The following is an 18,778-nucleotide window of genomic DNA, read 5'->3' as shown; positions in this document are numbered from 1 at the left end:
GTATCATGACGTCGCGGTTTTAGTATTTTAACGTCACGACAACAATGAAATGATGTTACAAAGACGGCGAAGACAGCGACTCATTGAGGTCATGTCATCCTCGCTTGCAAAAGTGACACGTTTATTAGAGACACAAAATGGTACACGGGGTAAAAGAAAAAGAATCATTCAACCTCTTTGGGGTGAGACAAGGAATCTCAACCCTCGGGATAAGATTCTTAAGCTGTCAAACACTGGGCAAAACCTCGTGTTTGACAACTTAATGAAATCTTACCCCGAGGGTTGAAATTCTCCGGTCTCACCCCAAACGGGGTGAAAGATTCTATTATACTCCCATACCTGAACAATCGAACTCCTCGGATGTCAAACATAACCTCGGATGTAATAAGAGTAAGAATATGTAAGAAAATCAAAAATTAAACATCTCGTAAAAGATTTTGGCCGTCAACCCTCAAAATCTTTCACTCGGGTTGAGATATCCCTGTCCACTTGACAGACCCATGTAATATTCTATTAATCTTTTCCCCAGCAACCACAGGATATTCATGTGAAACTTAGGAGAATTCTTCCTCTACTGCTATTTTAAGCTTTTAGTCGGTTGTTCAGAGCAACAAACGTGAAGTCAGTGCCACCCAGTATTTCCCTCCAAATCATGGACTGTTTCATCGACTGATATTTTTTAGTTTCATTCTCATGCTTTCTCCTTTATCTATTTTCTTTTTTAAACGATAATGACCACTTTAAAGGTAAATATAAGCATTGGTTGTCATATTTTGGACATGTATTGGTATGTAACATACATTGGATATTCTAGCATACCCTGTGGTGCGGGTTAGCGCAGCATGATAGATATGCTACAACACCCAATGTATGTAACACTATAAGACTCTTTCATATGTGGATATGAAGGATAGGGATATTCTACCCGAGGGTCACAAAATGTTGTAAAACCCGAGGCTTGCCGAGGGTTTTTACAACACTTTGTGATCCCAAGGGTAGAATATCCCTATCCTTCATATCCACGTATGAAAGAATATTTTCTCTCATACCTCGACGTTTCATTGCAATTTTCCTACTATGAATTCCCGCCATTTTGAAATAAATTCGGGGAAAAACACGACTGTGAATTAATTCTCCATACATGAAAATTGCATGATATTTTCAACGCAAATCCTGTTGCTTGTATCTTTTAAAGTAAATCCAACATAGTTTCTGGAAAAAAATGTTATAATTGTACCTAGAAAATAGTAATTTTGTTGATGCTGTGACGTCACGAGGCTTTATTGCATGGGTAGCAATGCAATACAGCCTCAGGCGACATGAGTGTATTGCCCTAGACCAGCCAGTATTACACATGTAGGTATGAGAGAAACCAATGTATGTAACACATCACACCAATGTATGTAACACACCAATACATGTCAAAATATTACAACAGATACTAAAATGTAATGCAGAGTTAGAAGACGTGGATACAAACGAAAAATATAACCATATCACTAGAATGTAAAGGCAATTTTAAAGGGTGGTTTAATGCTTCACTAGGTTATTGTTATAAAAAGAATGATAGTATGTAATGCTTTATACCCTCATGCATTTGTCTAATTAAGATTGTACTCGTTGTCACATTCCAATAATACAACCCCCGTTTTTCCTCCTGCCATTATGCTGATTGACCTTGAGTGAGAAGATTGTTACTTTATCTTACAAACTAATAATGTAAAATAAGTACCTCCCTAAAACCACCCCAGTTTAGATATTCAAAAATTCTCAGAGCATCTTTCCTCCCTTGCGGACAGGTGTTCGTTGTGACGTCATTATTTTGTGAGCGAAACCCACGTCGTTTCTCTGAAAAGAATGACGTTATGCTCGCATATACATGACGTCACAATTAATATCAATATTATTATCATTGATATTAAAACCAAATTGAAATTAGGATTCATTTATCCTTCTTTTATTCTGCTCCGTGTTTTTGTTAAGAAAACATACATGTTTGACATTGTCGGAGAAAGATTAGTTAAATGCCAGGCCAGCTATTATAGTTACGAGTTATCATTAGTCTTTATCTGTTTTCCAGACTAGTTTGTGAGTTGGGACAGTATGTAGCATTGTAGTGAGTAAATAAAGTGTCTTGCCTCAGGTGTATGTGTCACGAGGTTAACACCGATGGGGAGCAGTTGCCTGTATTGAAACATGACAGTCCCTAAATGATTTCAAAATTACAATACAACAATTGTCACTTATCTCATTTCGAATATTCACTAGGTAATCGTTTTATTCTGTTTTTTTTTTTTTTTTTTACAAAACGCCTGTTCGTTCATCTGAGTGGTAACGCGTGGCATGTATACACCATCGAACTTAGATGTCTCTAAAACTTTTAATTTCATTACTTAAAATGACTATTTCATTCAGTTAGGGCGTACTGGAAATTAATTAGGATCACCTAGTTAGTATAAATAGAATCATCAATTGTCCATGATACTTATTTTTTATTTTATTTTTTTCTTCGTGAATTTCCATGCCTATTTTTATCATATGTGTTTAAATTAATTTCTCCAAGGTGGGTACACATGTACTGATAACAAATTATTCATACAATTTTAAAATTGTTTATATTGTTTGAAATTACGTTTATCTGAAAATGTCTAAAGAGTCTAAACTTTCGATTCTGAATTTACTTGTCATTTGTTATGATGACTTGATGTGGATGTCAGACTTTTAAGTTTTACTGTACGTACAATGTAACATATGTTACCAAATAAGTATCCAAATCAGAAATGTGCCGGTAGCCTGCGTTCTTTGTTGTAACTTCAGTTTGTCTTGCATTTACATTTGATTTTTGTCGTACATAAAAATTGTTTAGCTAAAGGTATCAACAAACAAAAGTGTTGCTGAAGTTTTTAAAAATGAAACATAAAACAGGTATGTACAGGGTATTTCTGAGACATAATGATCAATCGGATTTCATTAATTAAAAAACAAAGATGGTAATACAGTTGTTTCGACCAGTCGGTTGGAACCAAGTGAGTTAGTAAAAAACTTATTTTAATTGTACACATACCGTAAATTGGGATATTCTCCCATATGTTCCGACTTATTTAGCTAGTTTGTTAGGAAATTACACAAAAAAATCATAAAAAAAATCTCGCTTTCAAAGTCTATATCCAGAAAGTAAAATGCTATCTACTATAATCATACTAGAAAGGGAATACAGGAGTATATTCTCGTTCTTTTTTTTTAAATGTGTTTGTATTTGTTTGTACTGTTTCAGCTAGTAAATTAAAATTACCAATCGCAATGCGTAAACATACAGTTGAAGGCAGATTGATTGTTCAGACAACCAGATAGACAACGTCTGTTCGAGTTTGGCATACTGTGTAAGTAATCATAAAGGTACAATATGTACATGAAAACGCCAAATTTACACACGCCTGCATTAAACCACCTAATTTTGGTAATAAAACGTCAAAATTTCCCGACGGCGAATATCCCAATTTACGGTTGGCACTCTGAATTCCCTTCCTACACAAAACAAGTTAAAAAGAATGTATAAACAAAAACCGCAAGATAGGCAAATATATATAAACGAAATACTTATATACAAAATTCAAAACAAATGCGTTAAAGTATGCCTTTTCACTGTATTATATTTAAAGGACTATATTTTTCTTCTAAGAAATAAAAGTAGTAACGCCATTTTAACCGTTGGAAACTCGATAAAGACCAGGAAACTATTTCAAGAAACACCAGCGCAATGCAAATCTCTAGCTTCGGACTACAATATAGAAAAAAGGACGAAATATGTACCAAACAAAATAAGTTCGCCATGTTGCCATTTTGCATCATGTATATACGCTTCAGTGACAAGAGGGTGATTGAATAGAAAAAATGGTGCATTAACATTGTATCGTGATTTTAAAATATCATAAATTATATGAGTCAAAATCAAATGACCAATCATGATCAGAGAAAATTACTTTAAAAATAAAGATCTCAGGTTTTAAATTGGACATAGCATTTATAAAATTTGCAAAAAACAATAACAATATGGTATATTGATCATTCAATTTCATACATATCTTCAACTGATTCTGATAAAATAAAGAAATAAATCTGGAAATTTCTACAATTATAAACTGTAACCTGACTCTTCAATCATGTTCTACCATATGCGCCACAAGCAAGCTGATTTCTGGGAAGTCTCTTTCACAAAGACTACACTGGAAGGGTGCTGACGTGCCACTGGGAAGAACGATTATCACTTGTTTGTCATCACGTCCCAATATTACATTGGACTCTTCGTGCGCGCCAGACTCCTCATCCTCATCCTCTTGACGTTGAATCGAAGTAATGGCTGCCGCTATAGCATCAACTGTTCGTGAATAATGTGTTCGATCTAATACTGACGTCTCGTTTTCTACATCATATTCCGATGCTGTCGATTCCATAGTAGTTTCTCCCTCCTCCTCCTCCTCCTCTTCCTCCTCAATCTTGTTGATATGGTTTTCCAAATGGCGCTTGAATGCCTTCTCTCGACGAAAACTTTTATGACATTTCGGACATTCATGAACAAGTTTCAAACCCTGATCATCATGACGTTTCATATGCTTCTTTAAGTTATGCTTCTGGTTGAATTTTCTCTGACATATTTCACACTGGTGTGGCTTTTCATTGGCATGGATTTTTTCATGCATTGCCAGATCGTCTGTGCGACGAAAAGCCTTTTTACAAGTAGTACATTTGTGTGGTCGTTCTCCAGTATGAATCCTTTGGTGGCGCTTGAAATTTGAAAGGGAGGTGAAGGTCTTTGAACAAACGTCGCATTGGAATTTTTCCAGATTTCTTCTGTCTGTTTCGTGTGTGCGTCTGATGTGTGTGAAAAGATAGTTTCTACAGGCGAACGATTTTCCACAAACGTGACAGACATTTTTGGCTTGGTTGTCGTGAATTTCCAGATGTCGGTTCAAATTGCTTAATGAGTAATATGACGCGCTACATATTTCACACACGAAGTTTTTTATTCCGTCGTGAACACGCATGTGCAGCGATAGGTCACATCGCCTACTGAAGCTCTTTGGACACTTAAGACACTGAAATTCTTTTACTGTGTCTGTTTCTGCAACTTTCTTCCTTGAATTTTGTCTATTCACACTTTGAATTATTTTCATCGAAGCAGTCCTCTCACAGTGTTCCAATTGGTGGCGTTTGAGGTTGCCTTTATTGGCGAACACTTTGTCACAGTATCTACACTGAAGTCGCAAGCTCGACTCTTCTTCGTCGTCAATAGGTTCCGATTTAGGAACCACATCAGAACCAACGTCAAGTGTCGATACACTTGCATCCTTATATGAAATATCTGCGCTTTCTCCATTGGCTGTTGTGGTCGCGGTTTCCTTATGCGACTCGTTGAAGGCATCACTATTTGATTGATTTGTTTCATTGAACGATTCCTCGATTATCTTGCCCTCATACTCTTCTGGTGGCGTAAGCAACGAGTGAACGTTCGTGGAAGCTACCGACTGGCTCTCGATGACCATTTCTATAGCATTCAGGCTGTTACCATTAGTGGCCGTTTCCTGGTTGTCACTTAGACTGCCGTTAGCCATTTCCGATAGGTGGAACTCTAACCTGTGCTTATCAAGCCAGTATTTGGAACTCAAAATCTTGCCGCAATACTTACACAGGAATCGTCCACCATGTTCACGTTCACAGTGATCTTGGTGTTGTGCCTTGCTGACAAAACTTTTACCGCAAAAATTACATGGGATATCCGTCTCCACACTATGTTTCCTCAAGTGCTTTTTTAATATTTCAATTGTAGGAAAACCCATTCCACATATTTCACAAACGCACTTGTCCTTCTTGTAGTGTGTTTTCATGTGAACCTTGAGATCATCGGCTCTGTAGAAACGGAATGAGCATTCCGTGCAACAGAAATCGCGGCTATCTGAATGTTTTTTCATATGCCGTCGGAAATTTGATGGGTTGTATTTAATTCTTAACCCACATACATTACAAGTGTGGGGTTCCTGATCATCGTGTATTTTCATATGGTCATTCAGGTATCGACGCAGCTTAAAGCTTTTATCGCAGATTTTGCACTTGAATTTATCGCGTTCCAACTGTAATAAATATTTGTCTAAAGAACTTTTGTTCAAATATTTCTTACCGCCAACTTCACAACTGGGTTCATCGATTTCTGTAGTTTCCTGTATTAGTTTTGACGACGGTCGAGGTGTGCGCGTGCTGCGTCTGATTGGTACTTGCTCGTCGTCGACATCCACTATTTCCTGTTTGATTTTCAGAGTTCCGGTCTGTCTGGAGACGGGCGACGTGCTGAAGTCTAAATGTACGTGTCGTATGATATCCTTGTCTGCAAACATGTCTCCGCCTTTCCTCGATTGATTATCTTCGTAAATGTAGCCGATTTCCTCAACATGCATGGCCCCAGTTGTCTCATTGTCCTCCTGTAATGCCATTTTGTCAGGAACAGATATCCTTGTGTTTGTAACATTGCTTTGCTCTGCCAATTTCGATTTACTTGAAACAGTTTCTGTATTGTCCGTTTCAGGAATATCCCTGTCCTCCGTTACTTCATTGTCTTCCGTTAATTGTGGTTTGCCGGAAACGCATTCTTTCTCATGAGCTTCCAAATCACTTTCTGTGGCGAATTCTTGCATACAGTTTTCGCAGTTCCATTCTTCAATTTCTGCGTGCGACAAGAGATGACTTTTAAAAACTAATTCATCAACGTCTAGAATATCTCCACACACATAACATACTTTACGCGTGCTACCATGTGACAGAAAGTGTTCGTGAAACTGTTGAGCACAACAAAACTTTTTCTTGCATTCTGTACATCTGTGCTGTCGTTTAGGAGATGTTATTGCCATATGTATATTCAAAACTTTCTGTGAAACAAAAGAACTTTGACAAAATCCACATTTGAAAATACGTGGTTGCTCTAAATTTTGAGTTACCATAGCGGTAGGTTGCCCTGGTGTCATTTCTTTGTTTTCTTTAGTCTGCGGTGGGTCACGTTGCACGTGGAAACTTTTATGTCTCTTCAATGTCTGCATACTGAAGAAAACCTCCTTGCAAACATTGCACTGTAGCTTACTTTTTCTCGTAGCCCCCATCTCGGTATGTATTTTTAAACAGCCAGGGTAAGTTCTGCGTGACCTGGAAGTAGAAAGTAGCACATCACAAATACATGTTATTTAGGTTGGCCACAATGGGAAACAGATTTATGGGGTATAAAGCCTCATAAGTCTTGAGACAAATTTAATGAACAGCAAACTGAATCGGACTTGAATAGAAATATATAAGCAAATCAACATCAACCTACAAATATTAATTTTATTCAATTTCATTGTTGAATCATGGCATTTTATTAATTGATGTAATATAATTCACAATTGAAAAACAACACATTGTTTTGATCAATCATCATATCATATGTCTTCATCGTTATGTATTGTGGTTTTGCCAAATAGGAATAGGGCTGATTAATATCGCGTGTAACAGCCACACTAATGATACCATAACACTCAATGGAATCACCTGGTTTTGATAACTTCTCTAAAATAATAGGATCATTGCAACTTATCAGGACACAATAGTTATTTTGTTTTTTTATAAATTCTGATGGAGTACGTGATACGCGTGCTTACTTTTGAGATTCAATAAATTAGCATCAATTCGACGACAGTTTAGTTTAAAGGCACATTACACCGGTCCAGGATATATTCGTACGTACATCGCACATTCCAAATCACAAGTGGAAAACAGCTAACGTTATTTTGGGATTTCCTTCTGATGTATACTGCGAACTACCATACCATAAACAGGATAATATAACCGACATATATCGTTCATTGTTATGGTAATACGGTGTTACGATTCAATCTCCCACGACCCTAGCTCGTTCAAACCCTTGAGATACGTTGTCTATTACACGTATAAGTTTGCAGAGTGCAGATACATGCAAAGGGAAAACCAAATAACATTTAGACAAGTACAAATATCGGACATGGAATTATAAGGAGTCCACATCTCATTAAAATACAGATACGTGATAACATGCATGATCTGTATTTCAGTTAGAGTGGTGGAGTCCAAACTAATAGTGTCGTACACGCGAATTACGTGGCACGGGCGTTTTATTACCAATGATGAACTTCGTCTCCTAATTTAATTGTTGGTATCCAAAAATGCCATGGAGATATGGATATGCTGAATAGGTAAAAGAGTAAAAGACCTATATCATTTGCATATATATAGTAACATAATATGTGAATTAATAAATCCTTATAAATGAATTGTGGCTTATCTCATTTAAAGTCTTTTTAAAACTGTGCATTCATCAGCAGTGAAAAAACTATTAACATTAATTAAAACTCGAACCTGCGCGTTTTTCTTTTGAAATACTAATCTATTAATCAAAACATTATTGTTTTTCTTTATGCAGTTTTTTTACAGCATGGTTCAATTGTAAATCCCAGCTATGGTTGTAATTTCAGATTTACTTACACTCATAAATTCATTCCTAGGGAGTACGTTCCGTTTCAACCATATTATTGAAGCAAACCTTACGATTAAATGTATATCCCATCATTTTACTTTAACCAATTTTATATAAATATAAATAGACTGATCTAATAGCAATCCGATTTTTATCAGAGTGAAAGACCAATCTAATTAAAATTAGACTTGTAATTATAAGTCTTAATTTAATTAGATTAATTAAATTGATACCAACTTGATCAATATTTTAAACTTAACTGAATGATATTCAATTATTATTTAAATACATGAATATTGCTGTATATAAATTTAACTTAAGACACATACCAGATATACATTTGACCTTACGTTACAAGTTGTTACATAGCTACACGTATCGATAAAAACATTATGCTAAATGCATTTTGAATACATTTTAAATTGTTTTCTTGGTGCAATATTGGATATCTGCACTTTACCTTTATTTGTAAGTGTATACTTACTTAGTGCGTACTCAATGTTCTTTCTTGTACATGCATATAATTAGACTATGATAGTATTTTTGGAACTTTTTTGTCTATCCCTTTCTTTAAAATATGTTATCTCAATTTTAATTTTTGGTACCTTGCATTTATTATTGATTGTATTCTAATTTGGTCCAGTAGCTCAAAGTGTACATGCATATGTATACAGATTATTTTAAGTTATTGTTCATTTGGGTCTTTATTTGATTGTATATTTCTATTATTGCTTTGACTGACAACTCCGTCAAGTATTAATGAATATATTCAATTACATTATGTATGATATAAGTTAGTTGTAATCCACATAATGCCTGCGGGGGACCCTTGTAAAAAAATAAATAAGAGTAGTCTCCCTTGGGTTATATCACACCACCGAGTATACCAGTAATTTCGTTGATATTTTCTTTGTTTCTCGGGAATAATGCGAAGCTGATTTGTTCATGAAGAGATACGTAAATGAGATATAATATAATATTATTATATAAAAAGGATAAATGTGTCTATAAGTAGGCCTGCTAAAACGAAACAAGAAAGCGGATTTTACAAATATGACCTACTTCGATGCGTAGACGTGTATACGGATCTGTTACCCTTCCGTTTATATATATGGTACTTACAGTTTTCTTTCATAAACGATGTCAATAAAGATCAGCTCACTAAGTCATTGTTTGTATATGTTGTCAGTTTTGAAGTCTTTCTTGTAGTTTACTCGAAACAGGAAATAATATACACGTAAATCTGGGTCAAAACGCTACAGCCTTTAACGGATCCGCCTATCAGTACATAATGTAGGAAACGGAGTCGGAAAATACGGAACGGATTCGTAGCGTTAACTCGTTATGTCTTTCCAAAACTTTTTTCATGGTATAAACTATGAGCACGTCAGCGTTTGGTCAAAATTATCAAATCTAAGCCAAGATAATTGTAGATATATATCGACAATAATCATAGATCATATTAGATCATATTAGACTGTGCTAAATATATAATTTGTCAAAGTACTGTGACCATTTATTATTTGATGATATCAATTATCATTTTTGGTTTCGCAATAAAACTTACTTGAAGATATACGTGTTCACATAAAATCTCAAATATGCCGAAGAACTGTATGATTGTACGGCGATCCAGTTAAAATTACATTACATTATATAGAATGCGATAGTACATTTTTGTTTCTTCCATTCGGCCTAATAACTTATGCTAAGTAAATCATTTACACTGGGAGAAAGAGGATACAGGTACATGTACACAAACCATAATGAATCAGGCACACATTTATATATAACACCACTAAATCTATAATGGCCGAAACTGGAGTCTGAGGAGAACGAAATCCCGAATTTTATTTTATTTTGTTTGTTGAAAAGTGGAAAAATTGGGTCGGGAGTAAAAAAAAAATAGGGTCGATCGGGTAACCCTAAACAGACATATATTTTAAATACAACCCCGATGCCTTACCGAATCCCCATTTTTCACCTATGACCTTTCCCCTATATTATTTCATCGACTTATCGTGTGTTTACTTTCTGTCAGCGTAATTGACCAGGTAATTACTTTCTGAGCGAAATACGTGACGTGCATTTTAATGTCACGAAGTAAGTACCTGTTAAAGTGTGTTCGGTAGCACGGTGTTTCCGAGGTCCGATTACCGAGGTCAGAATATGCATACACGTGACTTACTGATTTATTATGCCAACGGTGTCCTAGACCAATCAAGCCGCAAAAAATGTGTTTTGATAACTGATTTAACGTGCAGGTTTTGTTGCGCTAATTGATTATCATTATCTGAAATCATTTATGTAAATAAAACCTGAAATATGTCCTCAGAAGTCAACTTCACTTTTGCGATCCAGCCAAAGGCTAAGATTTATGATTCATGTATTAGCATACATGTGTATGATAAAATCGTTTTGTATCGATTGAATTATTTTGTATAATAAATTACATCACTGCTATCAAATGATCTCATGTCTCAATTCTAACAGATCGATTTGCTGGAGGACCTTAATCAAAGCATTATTAATGCTGTCATAATTTGTACGCAATTAATGATCCTGGCCACTGCTCCAAATAGGATTCGAACTCACAACCCAGTGTTGGATACCTTGTCAGGACACCTTACAATGTAATCACTCGGCCACCGCAGCTCTAGCATCATTACAAGTAATAAAAATAACGATATTGATTGAGTTTATTTCAGGCCGATAAGACATAGAGTTCATGGCTATTCTCACAAGTGGCCGACAGTAAAATTAACATTATTTATAACATGTACCTAAGGTAGTATAATCACAGACTCCTATGAGTGAGCTCGGCGGAATATATTTTGTTTTTATAAGTAGGATATACATAATAAGGCTTTATATGATATTTACATACTGGAAGTAAAAATACGATCAAGTGCCAAATCAATTTCGCTAGCCGAGGGTGATACCCCTTCTGTTTCACAAGCCTTGTACGGAGAATACCCTTGTCTGGCGGATTAAGGTGTTACCAAATAAAGACATGCCAGTGCAAAAAAAAAAAAAAAAAAGAACTACTGACAACTAGTCTATCATAATACGGCTAAGCTTTAAATTCTTAGATTATGAAGGCACTACATGATTATTGTTATCTCAATGTTATTAAAATATTACTATTATTATTTTATCAAGCTAACCGATACTTACATTATTATATCATTGGCTTCTTAGGTAAAATATGTGTTTTCGTTTAGATATCTCATACAGTGAATATAAAAATAAAGACAATAAAAAGCTAACATAGATTTATAACATATATGTATAATTCCTTTTTCACAAAAAATAATACGGACAGCCACTTGAAAACAGGTCTCCAATTCTTTTAAATGACTATGTATCAAATTACTAGTAAACGTATCTGTCATAATTTGCGTGCCCCGTGTTTTGGCTGAGGTGACCAAGATTTGCAATTTACGGTCTCGGAATAGCAGTTGAGACTGTTTGTTTTACACAATTTCATAGAAATTCAACTGTCTAAAACAGATATATCTAGATTTAATATCCTATGAAAAGTTACATAATATAAGACCACGACCGAGAGCATCGTGGGTAGCGATAGGCCAAGGACGTCTCCTTGCAGGCGGTATATGAGATTTGCAAACTATTTAGTCTAGATGAAATAAATGATTATTCTAATTACTGGTTTATGTAAATAATGAATGTACTTGCAATATTTCCAACGTTGGACATTTTTATTTTGCTATAATTAATATCGATGCTGCTATCGTTTTTGCGATGAGATGAAATGAGGAGGTTTTGCCGAGTCATCTCAGTTTTCCCTGTCGACACCAAAATAAAACTTGTCTTGTAAGATAGTGACCGTGTATTCTGTTTTTCTTTTCCTGCAACTTTTTCATTATACATACAGAAGATGGTATTCAAAATGAAAGCAAATTGCCTGTTATTTACACGATTTCGCTCATAGCGAAACGCTTCATTGATGATCTAGAAAAGATGCATTCACTAAAACCGAATGAGTGTGAACTCCTTTTTACTACCGTGGGAAATATGTAAGCGACGTCATTCCGGTGATTGTGACGTCACTGTTTGGCGGGACTGACTGCCGCTTCATTCACTCCTACTAAAAGTGACGTCACTGGAATGTTCGGGATCAAGTCATCAAATTTAGAAATTGAATCAAAAGAAAGGAATTAAACATTTATTTACTGACATCGTTATATTTTCCTATTGCAACTATTAGAGGAAATTCTTATTATCGAGTTCTGTGCCCGACTAATGTCGATATTAGAGCTGGAAATGCATTGTTTTTTGATATTTTTCCGCTTCTTTTGTTTACTTTAAATTCGTGAAATGAACTTAACCCGCGAAGGGCGTCAGAACGCTTATTTTCAACGGGAATAAACATCGTAGTGATAAAGACCTTCCAAGTATGGCAACAGTGAAAATTTACATCAGGGAAATAGGGACACAAAAAGTCGATTTTCTCCAAAAGTAAGTAAGTTACACTACATTAATTTTGCTGGAACACTTAAAAACCGTTCTAATTTCAGAACAATTGAAATTATGAACATATCTCTTACAGTATTTTTATTATTATTATTAAATATAATGTAAGTTAATGATCAGCTCTCAGTTGAGAGATCGAAAAGAATATTCGCATGTAAATAATTTTCTTACCCATGTGCATTAAAGTTTTGACTTAGGTGACATTTGTTCAGGCAAAAAGTTCAAAGAGAATGTCCGTTGCATCCTCGATACTCCAGGGGTTACTATCAACGACGTTAATCTCCACTCTTTAACTTTATCTCTCGGTAAAACTAAAGGCAGATTAGGAGAAAAAACCCTGACCAATCAAATGCATTTGGATATTACAAAGAAAGCGACGCCCGACTTCAAAGCCAACCACATTGTCTTCCCGTACCTTCAGTTTTACTATGAGATACATGTAGTCCAGGGGTGGATATAACGCCAGTGATAGTAACCCATGGAGTATCGAGGATGGGTCCTTTGTGACTGAACACATTCTTGGATTTTGTTTTGTTTTATCTTTTGGCAAAACATGATTTCATTGTCATGAAGGTGTGTTTCTGTTAGGGAGACCGAATTCAGAGCCTCCCTTACAGGGGCAGACGTTAGGAAGGCGAAAGTGAGTTGCGAAGATAAGAGAGAGATAATATCCTAGATTTAGTCGCCTTTACGATCACACAATAGTGGTCATCTGCTGCGTCCTACCTGAAGAACTTAAATCGAGCTTACAAAATAATTATTAATACAGAAAGAAACACAATGATGAAGGTACAGACAGAAAAAAAACCAACAAACAGATATCCGTGTGAGTAATATGTAACACATGATGGATATATAGTTTTAATTGCATCGTAAGTATATATTTAACGTTATTTGGTTATGTGTCTACTATTTAATTATTATGTGGCTCTCGAATTGGCGGTTGCATACAACTGTTGTATACCGAAATGACACTTTCCTAAATAATATTTTTTCCGTTTACAGAGACAGAAGCGGATGACAGAAGCATTTCTGTGGGACGAGATAGTGACTCGGAGTACAGCAGTGAATGCTTGTGGTGATATATTAAAAGCAGTGAAACTTATTTTGTTGTTTTGTTATTATTTTCAATGGTAAATCAGGTCTATACATATCTGATGTTACAAAATGACGTTTGGATCGACGTCTGGACAACGCAAATCATCTGGACAAAAATACGTCGGTGCAATGTCATCATCTGACGTTGGGCCCACCTAGTGTCATGCATTGGGCCAACGTCAGTCCGACGTGTTGCTGCTAGCTAGGATGTTATATATAGAATTGTACCTGCAGTCTCCACAATTGTTAACATATGTACATTGTATATGTTCCTCTCCATAGACCGTCCGCTCTACGGGGAGCGACATAGAATATCTAATTAGATTGGCTTTCTCCATTATTTAAATATCGTATGATCATAGAAGGTGTCTTAATTTTGGATCTTATTTTTTCTATTCTTCCTATTTGAAGTTTTCTTTCCTAACGCCTCTCTTGACACTACCTTACTTTTGGCCATGAGTTGAGTGCTCGCGCCTATTATAAAGGCTCTGGGTTGATAGAATCTTACATGGGCCTGTCAGGTGGACAGGGATATCTCAACCCGAGTGAAAGATTTTGGCTAATCAACCCGAGGGTTGAGATATCCCTTTTCACCTGACAGACCCATGTTTTATTCTTTTTCTCCCATATTTTAACGATAAATGGTGAAAATTCCGTTGATATGAGCGTTGCTGTGCGTAAAAATGGTCGCCGCATGTATTGATGACGTCACTCTCTAGCGCGTGTGAGCTGTCTTCCCCTAACCCGATAAAAGACAGAGTTATCTTTTCCCTAGCAACCGCGGAATAACCCTGTCAAGTATAGCTTACCCGTTGTCATATATTGTGACTGGGTTGGATGTGCATGATTAAGATAGCATTATAAATGGGGCAAGAGTTCTACTATGACAACAAAATACTGCAGTCTTCCAACGCGCGTGACACACGTAACACACCTCATATACAAGAGGCCGTCATTAAATGACATTGGCTATTAATTGGACGTTAATTAACTAACCAACCAACCAGCCAACCAAATGATCTGAATACATGAATACACACCAGCAGCGATATCACAATCAGCTGTAAAATGGTTGAAAATTATTCAAACCACACAGTTAACTGTTTAATGACGAACAACCACTTGAACTCCATATAAATGGAAATTTCCTACACGGTCACGAACCTTGGGCAACTTCATTTAATAGCATCAATTATACTTTGTGTACATTGTGTTTTTGTTCTAGAAACTAGTTTTATGTTCAGGATGTGTGGTAATTATGAACATTGGCTATATCAGTCGATATTTCTCTGTCCATGTTGCGTCAGAGTGAATGGTGGGAAACATGTCACCAAACTTCCTCATAGCAACCGATACACAAGGAAGTACCCAAATAAACATAGAATTATTAAGATAATACAGGTACACATGGACATACTTCAATAGACATAGAATCATTAGATAACACCGGTACACATGGAAATACACCAATGCACAAAGAATCATTAGATAATACCAAGAAGGTTATAGGTCATCGAGTTAACATTTCTGTTAACAGTAACATACTCCAATGATATATTCTTCATCGACTATTAACTCTTTAGTGAATATAATTTATATACGAGATGGTTGGAATGCAGCATCCATTACGCACTTCCATATTTTGAAATGATGTTAGGATTTTGTTTTCTGTATTTGAGATTCTGTACTCAATTTATCTTTCTGAAGTATTCGTGTGGTTTGTTTTCGTTCTGCTATAGAGGACAGGAATTAGAATGTGTAAATGCTTACTGATAAAAGTAACAAGATAAAAGTCACGTTATCGTTTTAACATATCGCTCTTCTGTACAATAGCAAGCTCATAACTGTTTATCTAAATTCGATCACGTCATTACATGGCATTGATTGATGCAAAAGAAAATAATCCGATTGTCCACAGCGTTTTAAATGCTGCTTTTCATTGACTTAATTTTTTCCATCTTTGTTTTTTGATGTGGTTTGGTTTGTTTGGATTAACATCCTGTTCATAGTCAGAAAGACGTGCCATATTACAGAGATGGAGGAAGGCTGAAATACCGATAGGAAAAATCACCAACCTGCGATCAGTACCTAGCAACTGACCCACGTGGGTTTCGAACTCCGGACCCAAAGCTGAAGGACTTCTGGTAATATGCTGTGACAAATTGCACTTGAAATTACAACGTATGATGATAAATACAGTGAGAGTTATTGCCGGTATAAGGGACAAAATGGAAAATCATTTTATGACTTCATTTTTGTTTATTGACCCGTTTTAGTGCTGGTTCACCAAGGAAATGCCATACTGATTCAATTCCAGATGCTTTCTACAATTAAGAATAATGGATTACCTGATATCAAAAACGATAATGAATGAGTCGGAAATTTGTAAATAACATAGATGTCACAAACAGTATCATAGATGCATGTGGTTAGGCGATGGACGAAAGGCGATTTACTATTATAATTAAGGACTTTGGCGCTCACCTGAGAATAGCCCAGGATATTTAATAAAAAAAACCACCTGACACTTAAAATATGACAAAAAGCATTTATAAAACAATATCATTACATGTTTATCACTAAAAAAAAACACCTGACACTTAAAATATGACAAAATAGCATTTATAAAACAATATCATTACATGTTTATCATATAAAATATAGTAGATATCTCATGAGCTACAATAGATCTAATAAAAGATAATTTGACTACTTGAAGAATATTTCTCAATGGATACACAAGGCAAATGTTTGCTACGTTGTTTTGTCATACAGATAGGCGTTAAAGTGTCACCATCATGCACGGAAAATGATAAAATAATATATAACATGAAATTCAAAGAGGCAAATAAATTGTTCCTGGTATGTTGATGGATGATTTTTATTATCTATCCTCGTATATATTACTACCAAGGAATACAATAATGATAAACCGCCATTCGAATGTTCAGTGAAGTAATTTTTGCTAAGGCTTCTCTTTCGCTGACGTGTATACAGATTGATTAAGAAATTCCACCATTGTCAAGATATGTGTGTATGTGTGTGTTAACGTCCACTATCAGTCTATATAAGGAGACAACTTCTGTAACACAACCTGGTTTAGATTAATGCCTAAAAGCTGACATGTTTTTAATAAGTTAATTTACCTTCAAATCAAAACAGTATGAAACAAAAGGTTAATAATTTACAATTTTTGGTGAATTCATTTTTGTTTTACCATGATGAAGTACATGAAATTAAAAGTGACATTTAATATCATATCAATCAATATATATATCAATCCCAATATACAGTTATAAATAGAAACTCCTGAACCATTTATATACACATATTTACTTAAATCACAGAACCCTTGCACCTTCAAACGACCAAAACAAAACAAATTTTATTCATGTTATGTAAATAAATGTACATAATAATTTATTGGTCTATTTTATGGAAAGCATGCACACAATCCATAGTATATTGGGTTGTTATAGATTATAAGATTGTTTAATGATAAAAAGATACTATAAAACTCCTGAGAATAAAACGGAACTGTCCCTTTCACCACCACACAGCTCCTCAATCTAAATATATTGCTATCACCGTGCTCCAAACGCATGTCACAGCACTTATGTAAAGGTTAGCATTGTTTACACTAGGTTCACGAATGCGTGGTGAAATAATCCGATTGTCCACAGCGTTTTAAATGCTGCTTTTCATTGACTTAATTTTTTCCATCTTTGTTTTTTGATGTGGTTTGGTTTGTTTGGATTAACATCCTGTTCATAGTCAGAAAGACGTGCCATATTACAGAGATGGAGGAAGGCTGAAATACCGATAGGAAAAATCACCAACCTGCGATCAGTACCTAGCAACTGACCCACGTGGGTTTCGAACTCCGGACCCAAAGCTGAAGGACTTCTGGTAATATGCTGTGACAAATTGCACTTGAAATTACAACGTATGATGATAAATACAGTGAGAGTTATTGCCGGTATAAGGGACAAAATGGAAAATCATTTTATGACTTCATTTTTGTTTATTGACCCGTTTTAGTGCTGGTTCACCAAGGAAATGCCATACTGATTCAATTCCAGATGCTTTCTACAATTAAGAATAATGGATTACCTGACATCAAAAACGATAATGAATGAGTCGGAAAATTGTAAATAACATAGATGTCACAAACAGTAGCATAGATGCATGTGGTTAGGCGATGGACGAAAGGCGATTTGCTGTTCTAATTACGGACCTTGGCGCTCACCTGAGAATAGCCCAGGATATTTATATAAAATACATAATTAAAAAACCTGACACTAATAAAATATGACAAAATAGCATTTATAAAACAATATCATTACATGTTTCTCATATAAAATATAGTAGATATCTCATGAGCTACAATAGATCTAATAAAAGATAATTTGACTACTTGAAGAATATTTCTCAATGGATACACAAGGCAAATGTTTGGTACGTTGTTTTGTCATACAGATAGGCGTTAAAGTGTCACCATCATGCACGGAAAATGATAAAATAATATATAACATGAAATTCAAAGAGGCAAATAAATTGTTCCTGGTATGTTGATGGATGATTTTTATTATCTATCCTCGTATATATTACTACCAAGGAATACAATAATGATAAACCGCCATTCGAATGTTCAGT

General features: G+C 35.3%; 1 protein-coding gene across 1 annotated transcript; it reads right to left on the bottom strand.

Moving 5' to 3' along the window:
- Positions 1 to 2,275: 2,275 nt before the first annotated feature.
- On the bottom strand, positions 2,276 to 9,809 carry LOC138323389 (zinc finger protein 189-like). Its single transcript, XM_069267973.1, has 2 exons — positions 9,650 to 9,809; positions 2,276 to 7,185 (listed from the first exon to the last, which is right to left on the bottom strand). Exon 2 carries the CDS (start codon positions 7,140 to 7,142, stop codon positions 4,155 to 4,157), a length of 2,988 nt encoding a protein of 995 aa, XP_069124074.1. The 5' UTR covers positions 7,143 to 7,185; positions 9,650 to 9,809; the 3' UTR covers positions 2,276 to 4,154.
- Positions 9,810 to 18,778: the final 8,969 nt, after the last annotated feature.

The sequence above is a fragment of the Argopecten irradians genome, chromosome 5 (genome assembly GCF_041381155.1).
Source record: "Argopecten irradians isolate NY chromosome 5, Ai_NY, whole genome shotgun sequence".
Lineage (NCBI taxonomy): Eukaryota > Metazoa > Mollusca > Bivalvia > Pectinida > Pectinidae > Argopecten > Argopecten irradians.
This window is presented reverse-complemented; position numbering and strand designations above follow the sequence as displayed.

Excerpts from the sequence above, each read along its gene's own strand:
- LOC138323389 (XM_069267973.1), bottom strand. The coding sequence starts at position 7,142 with ATGGGGGCTACGAGAAAAAGTAAGCTACAGTGCAATGTTTGCAAGGAG.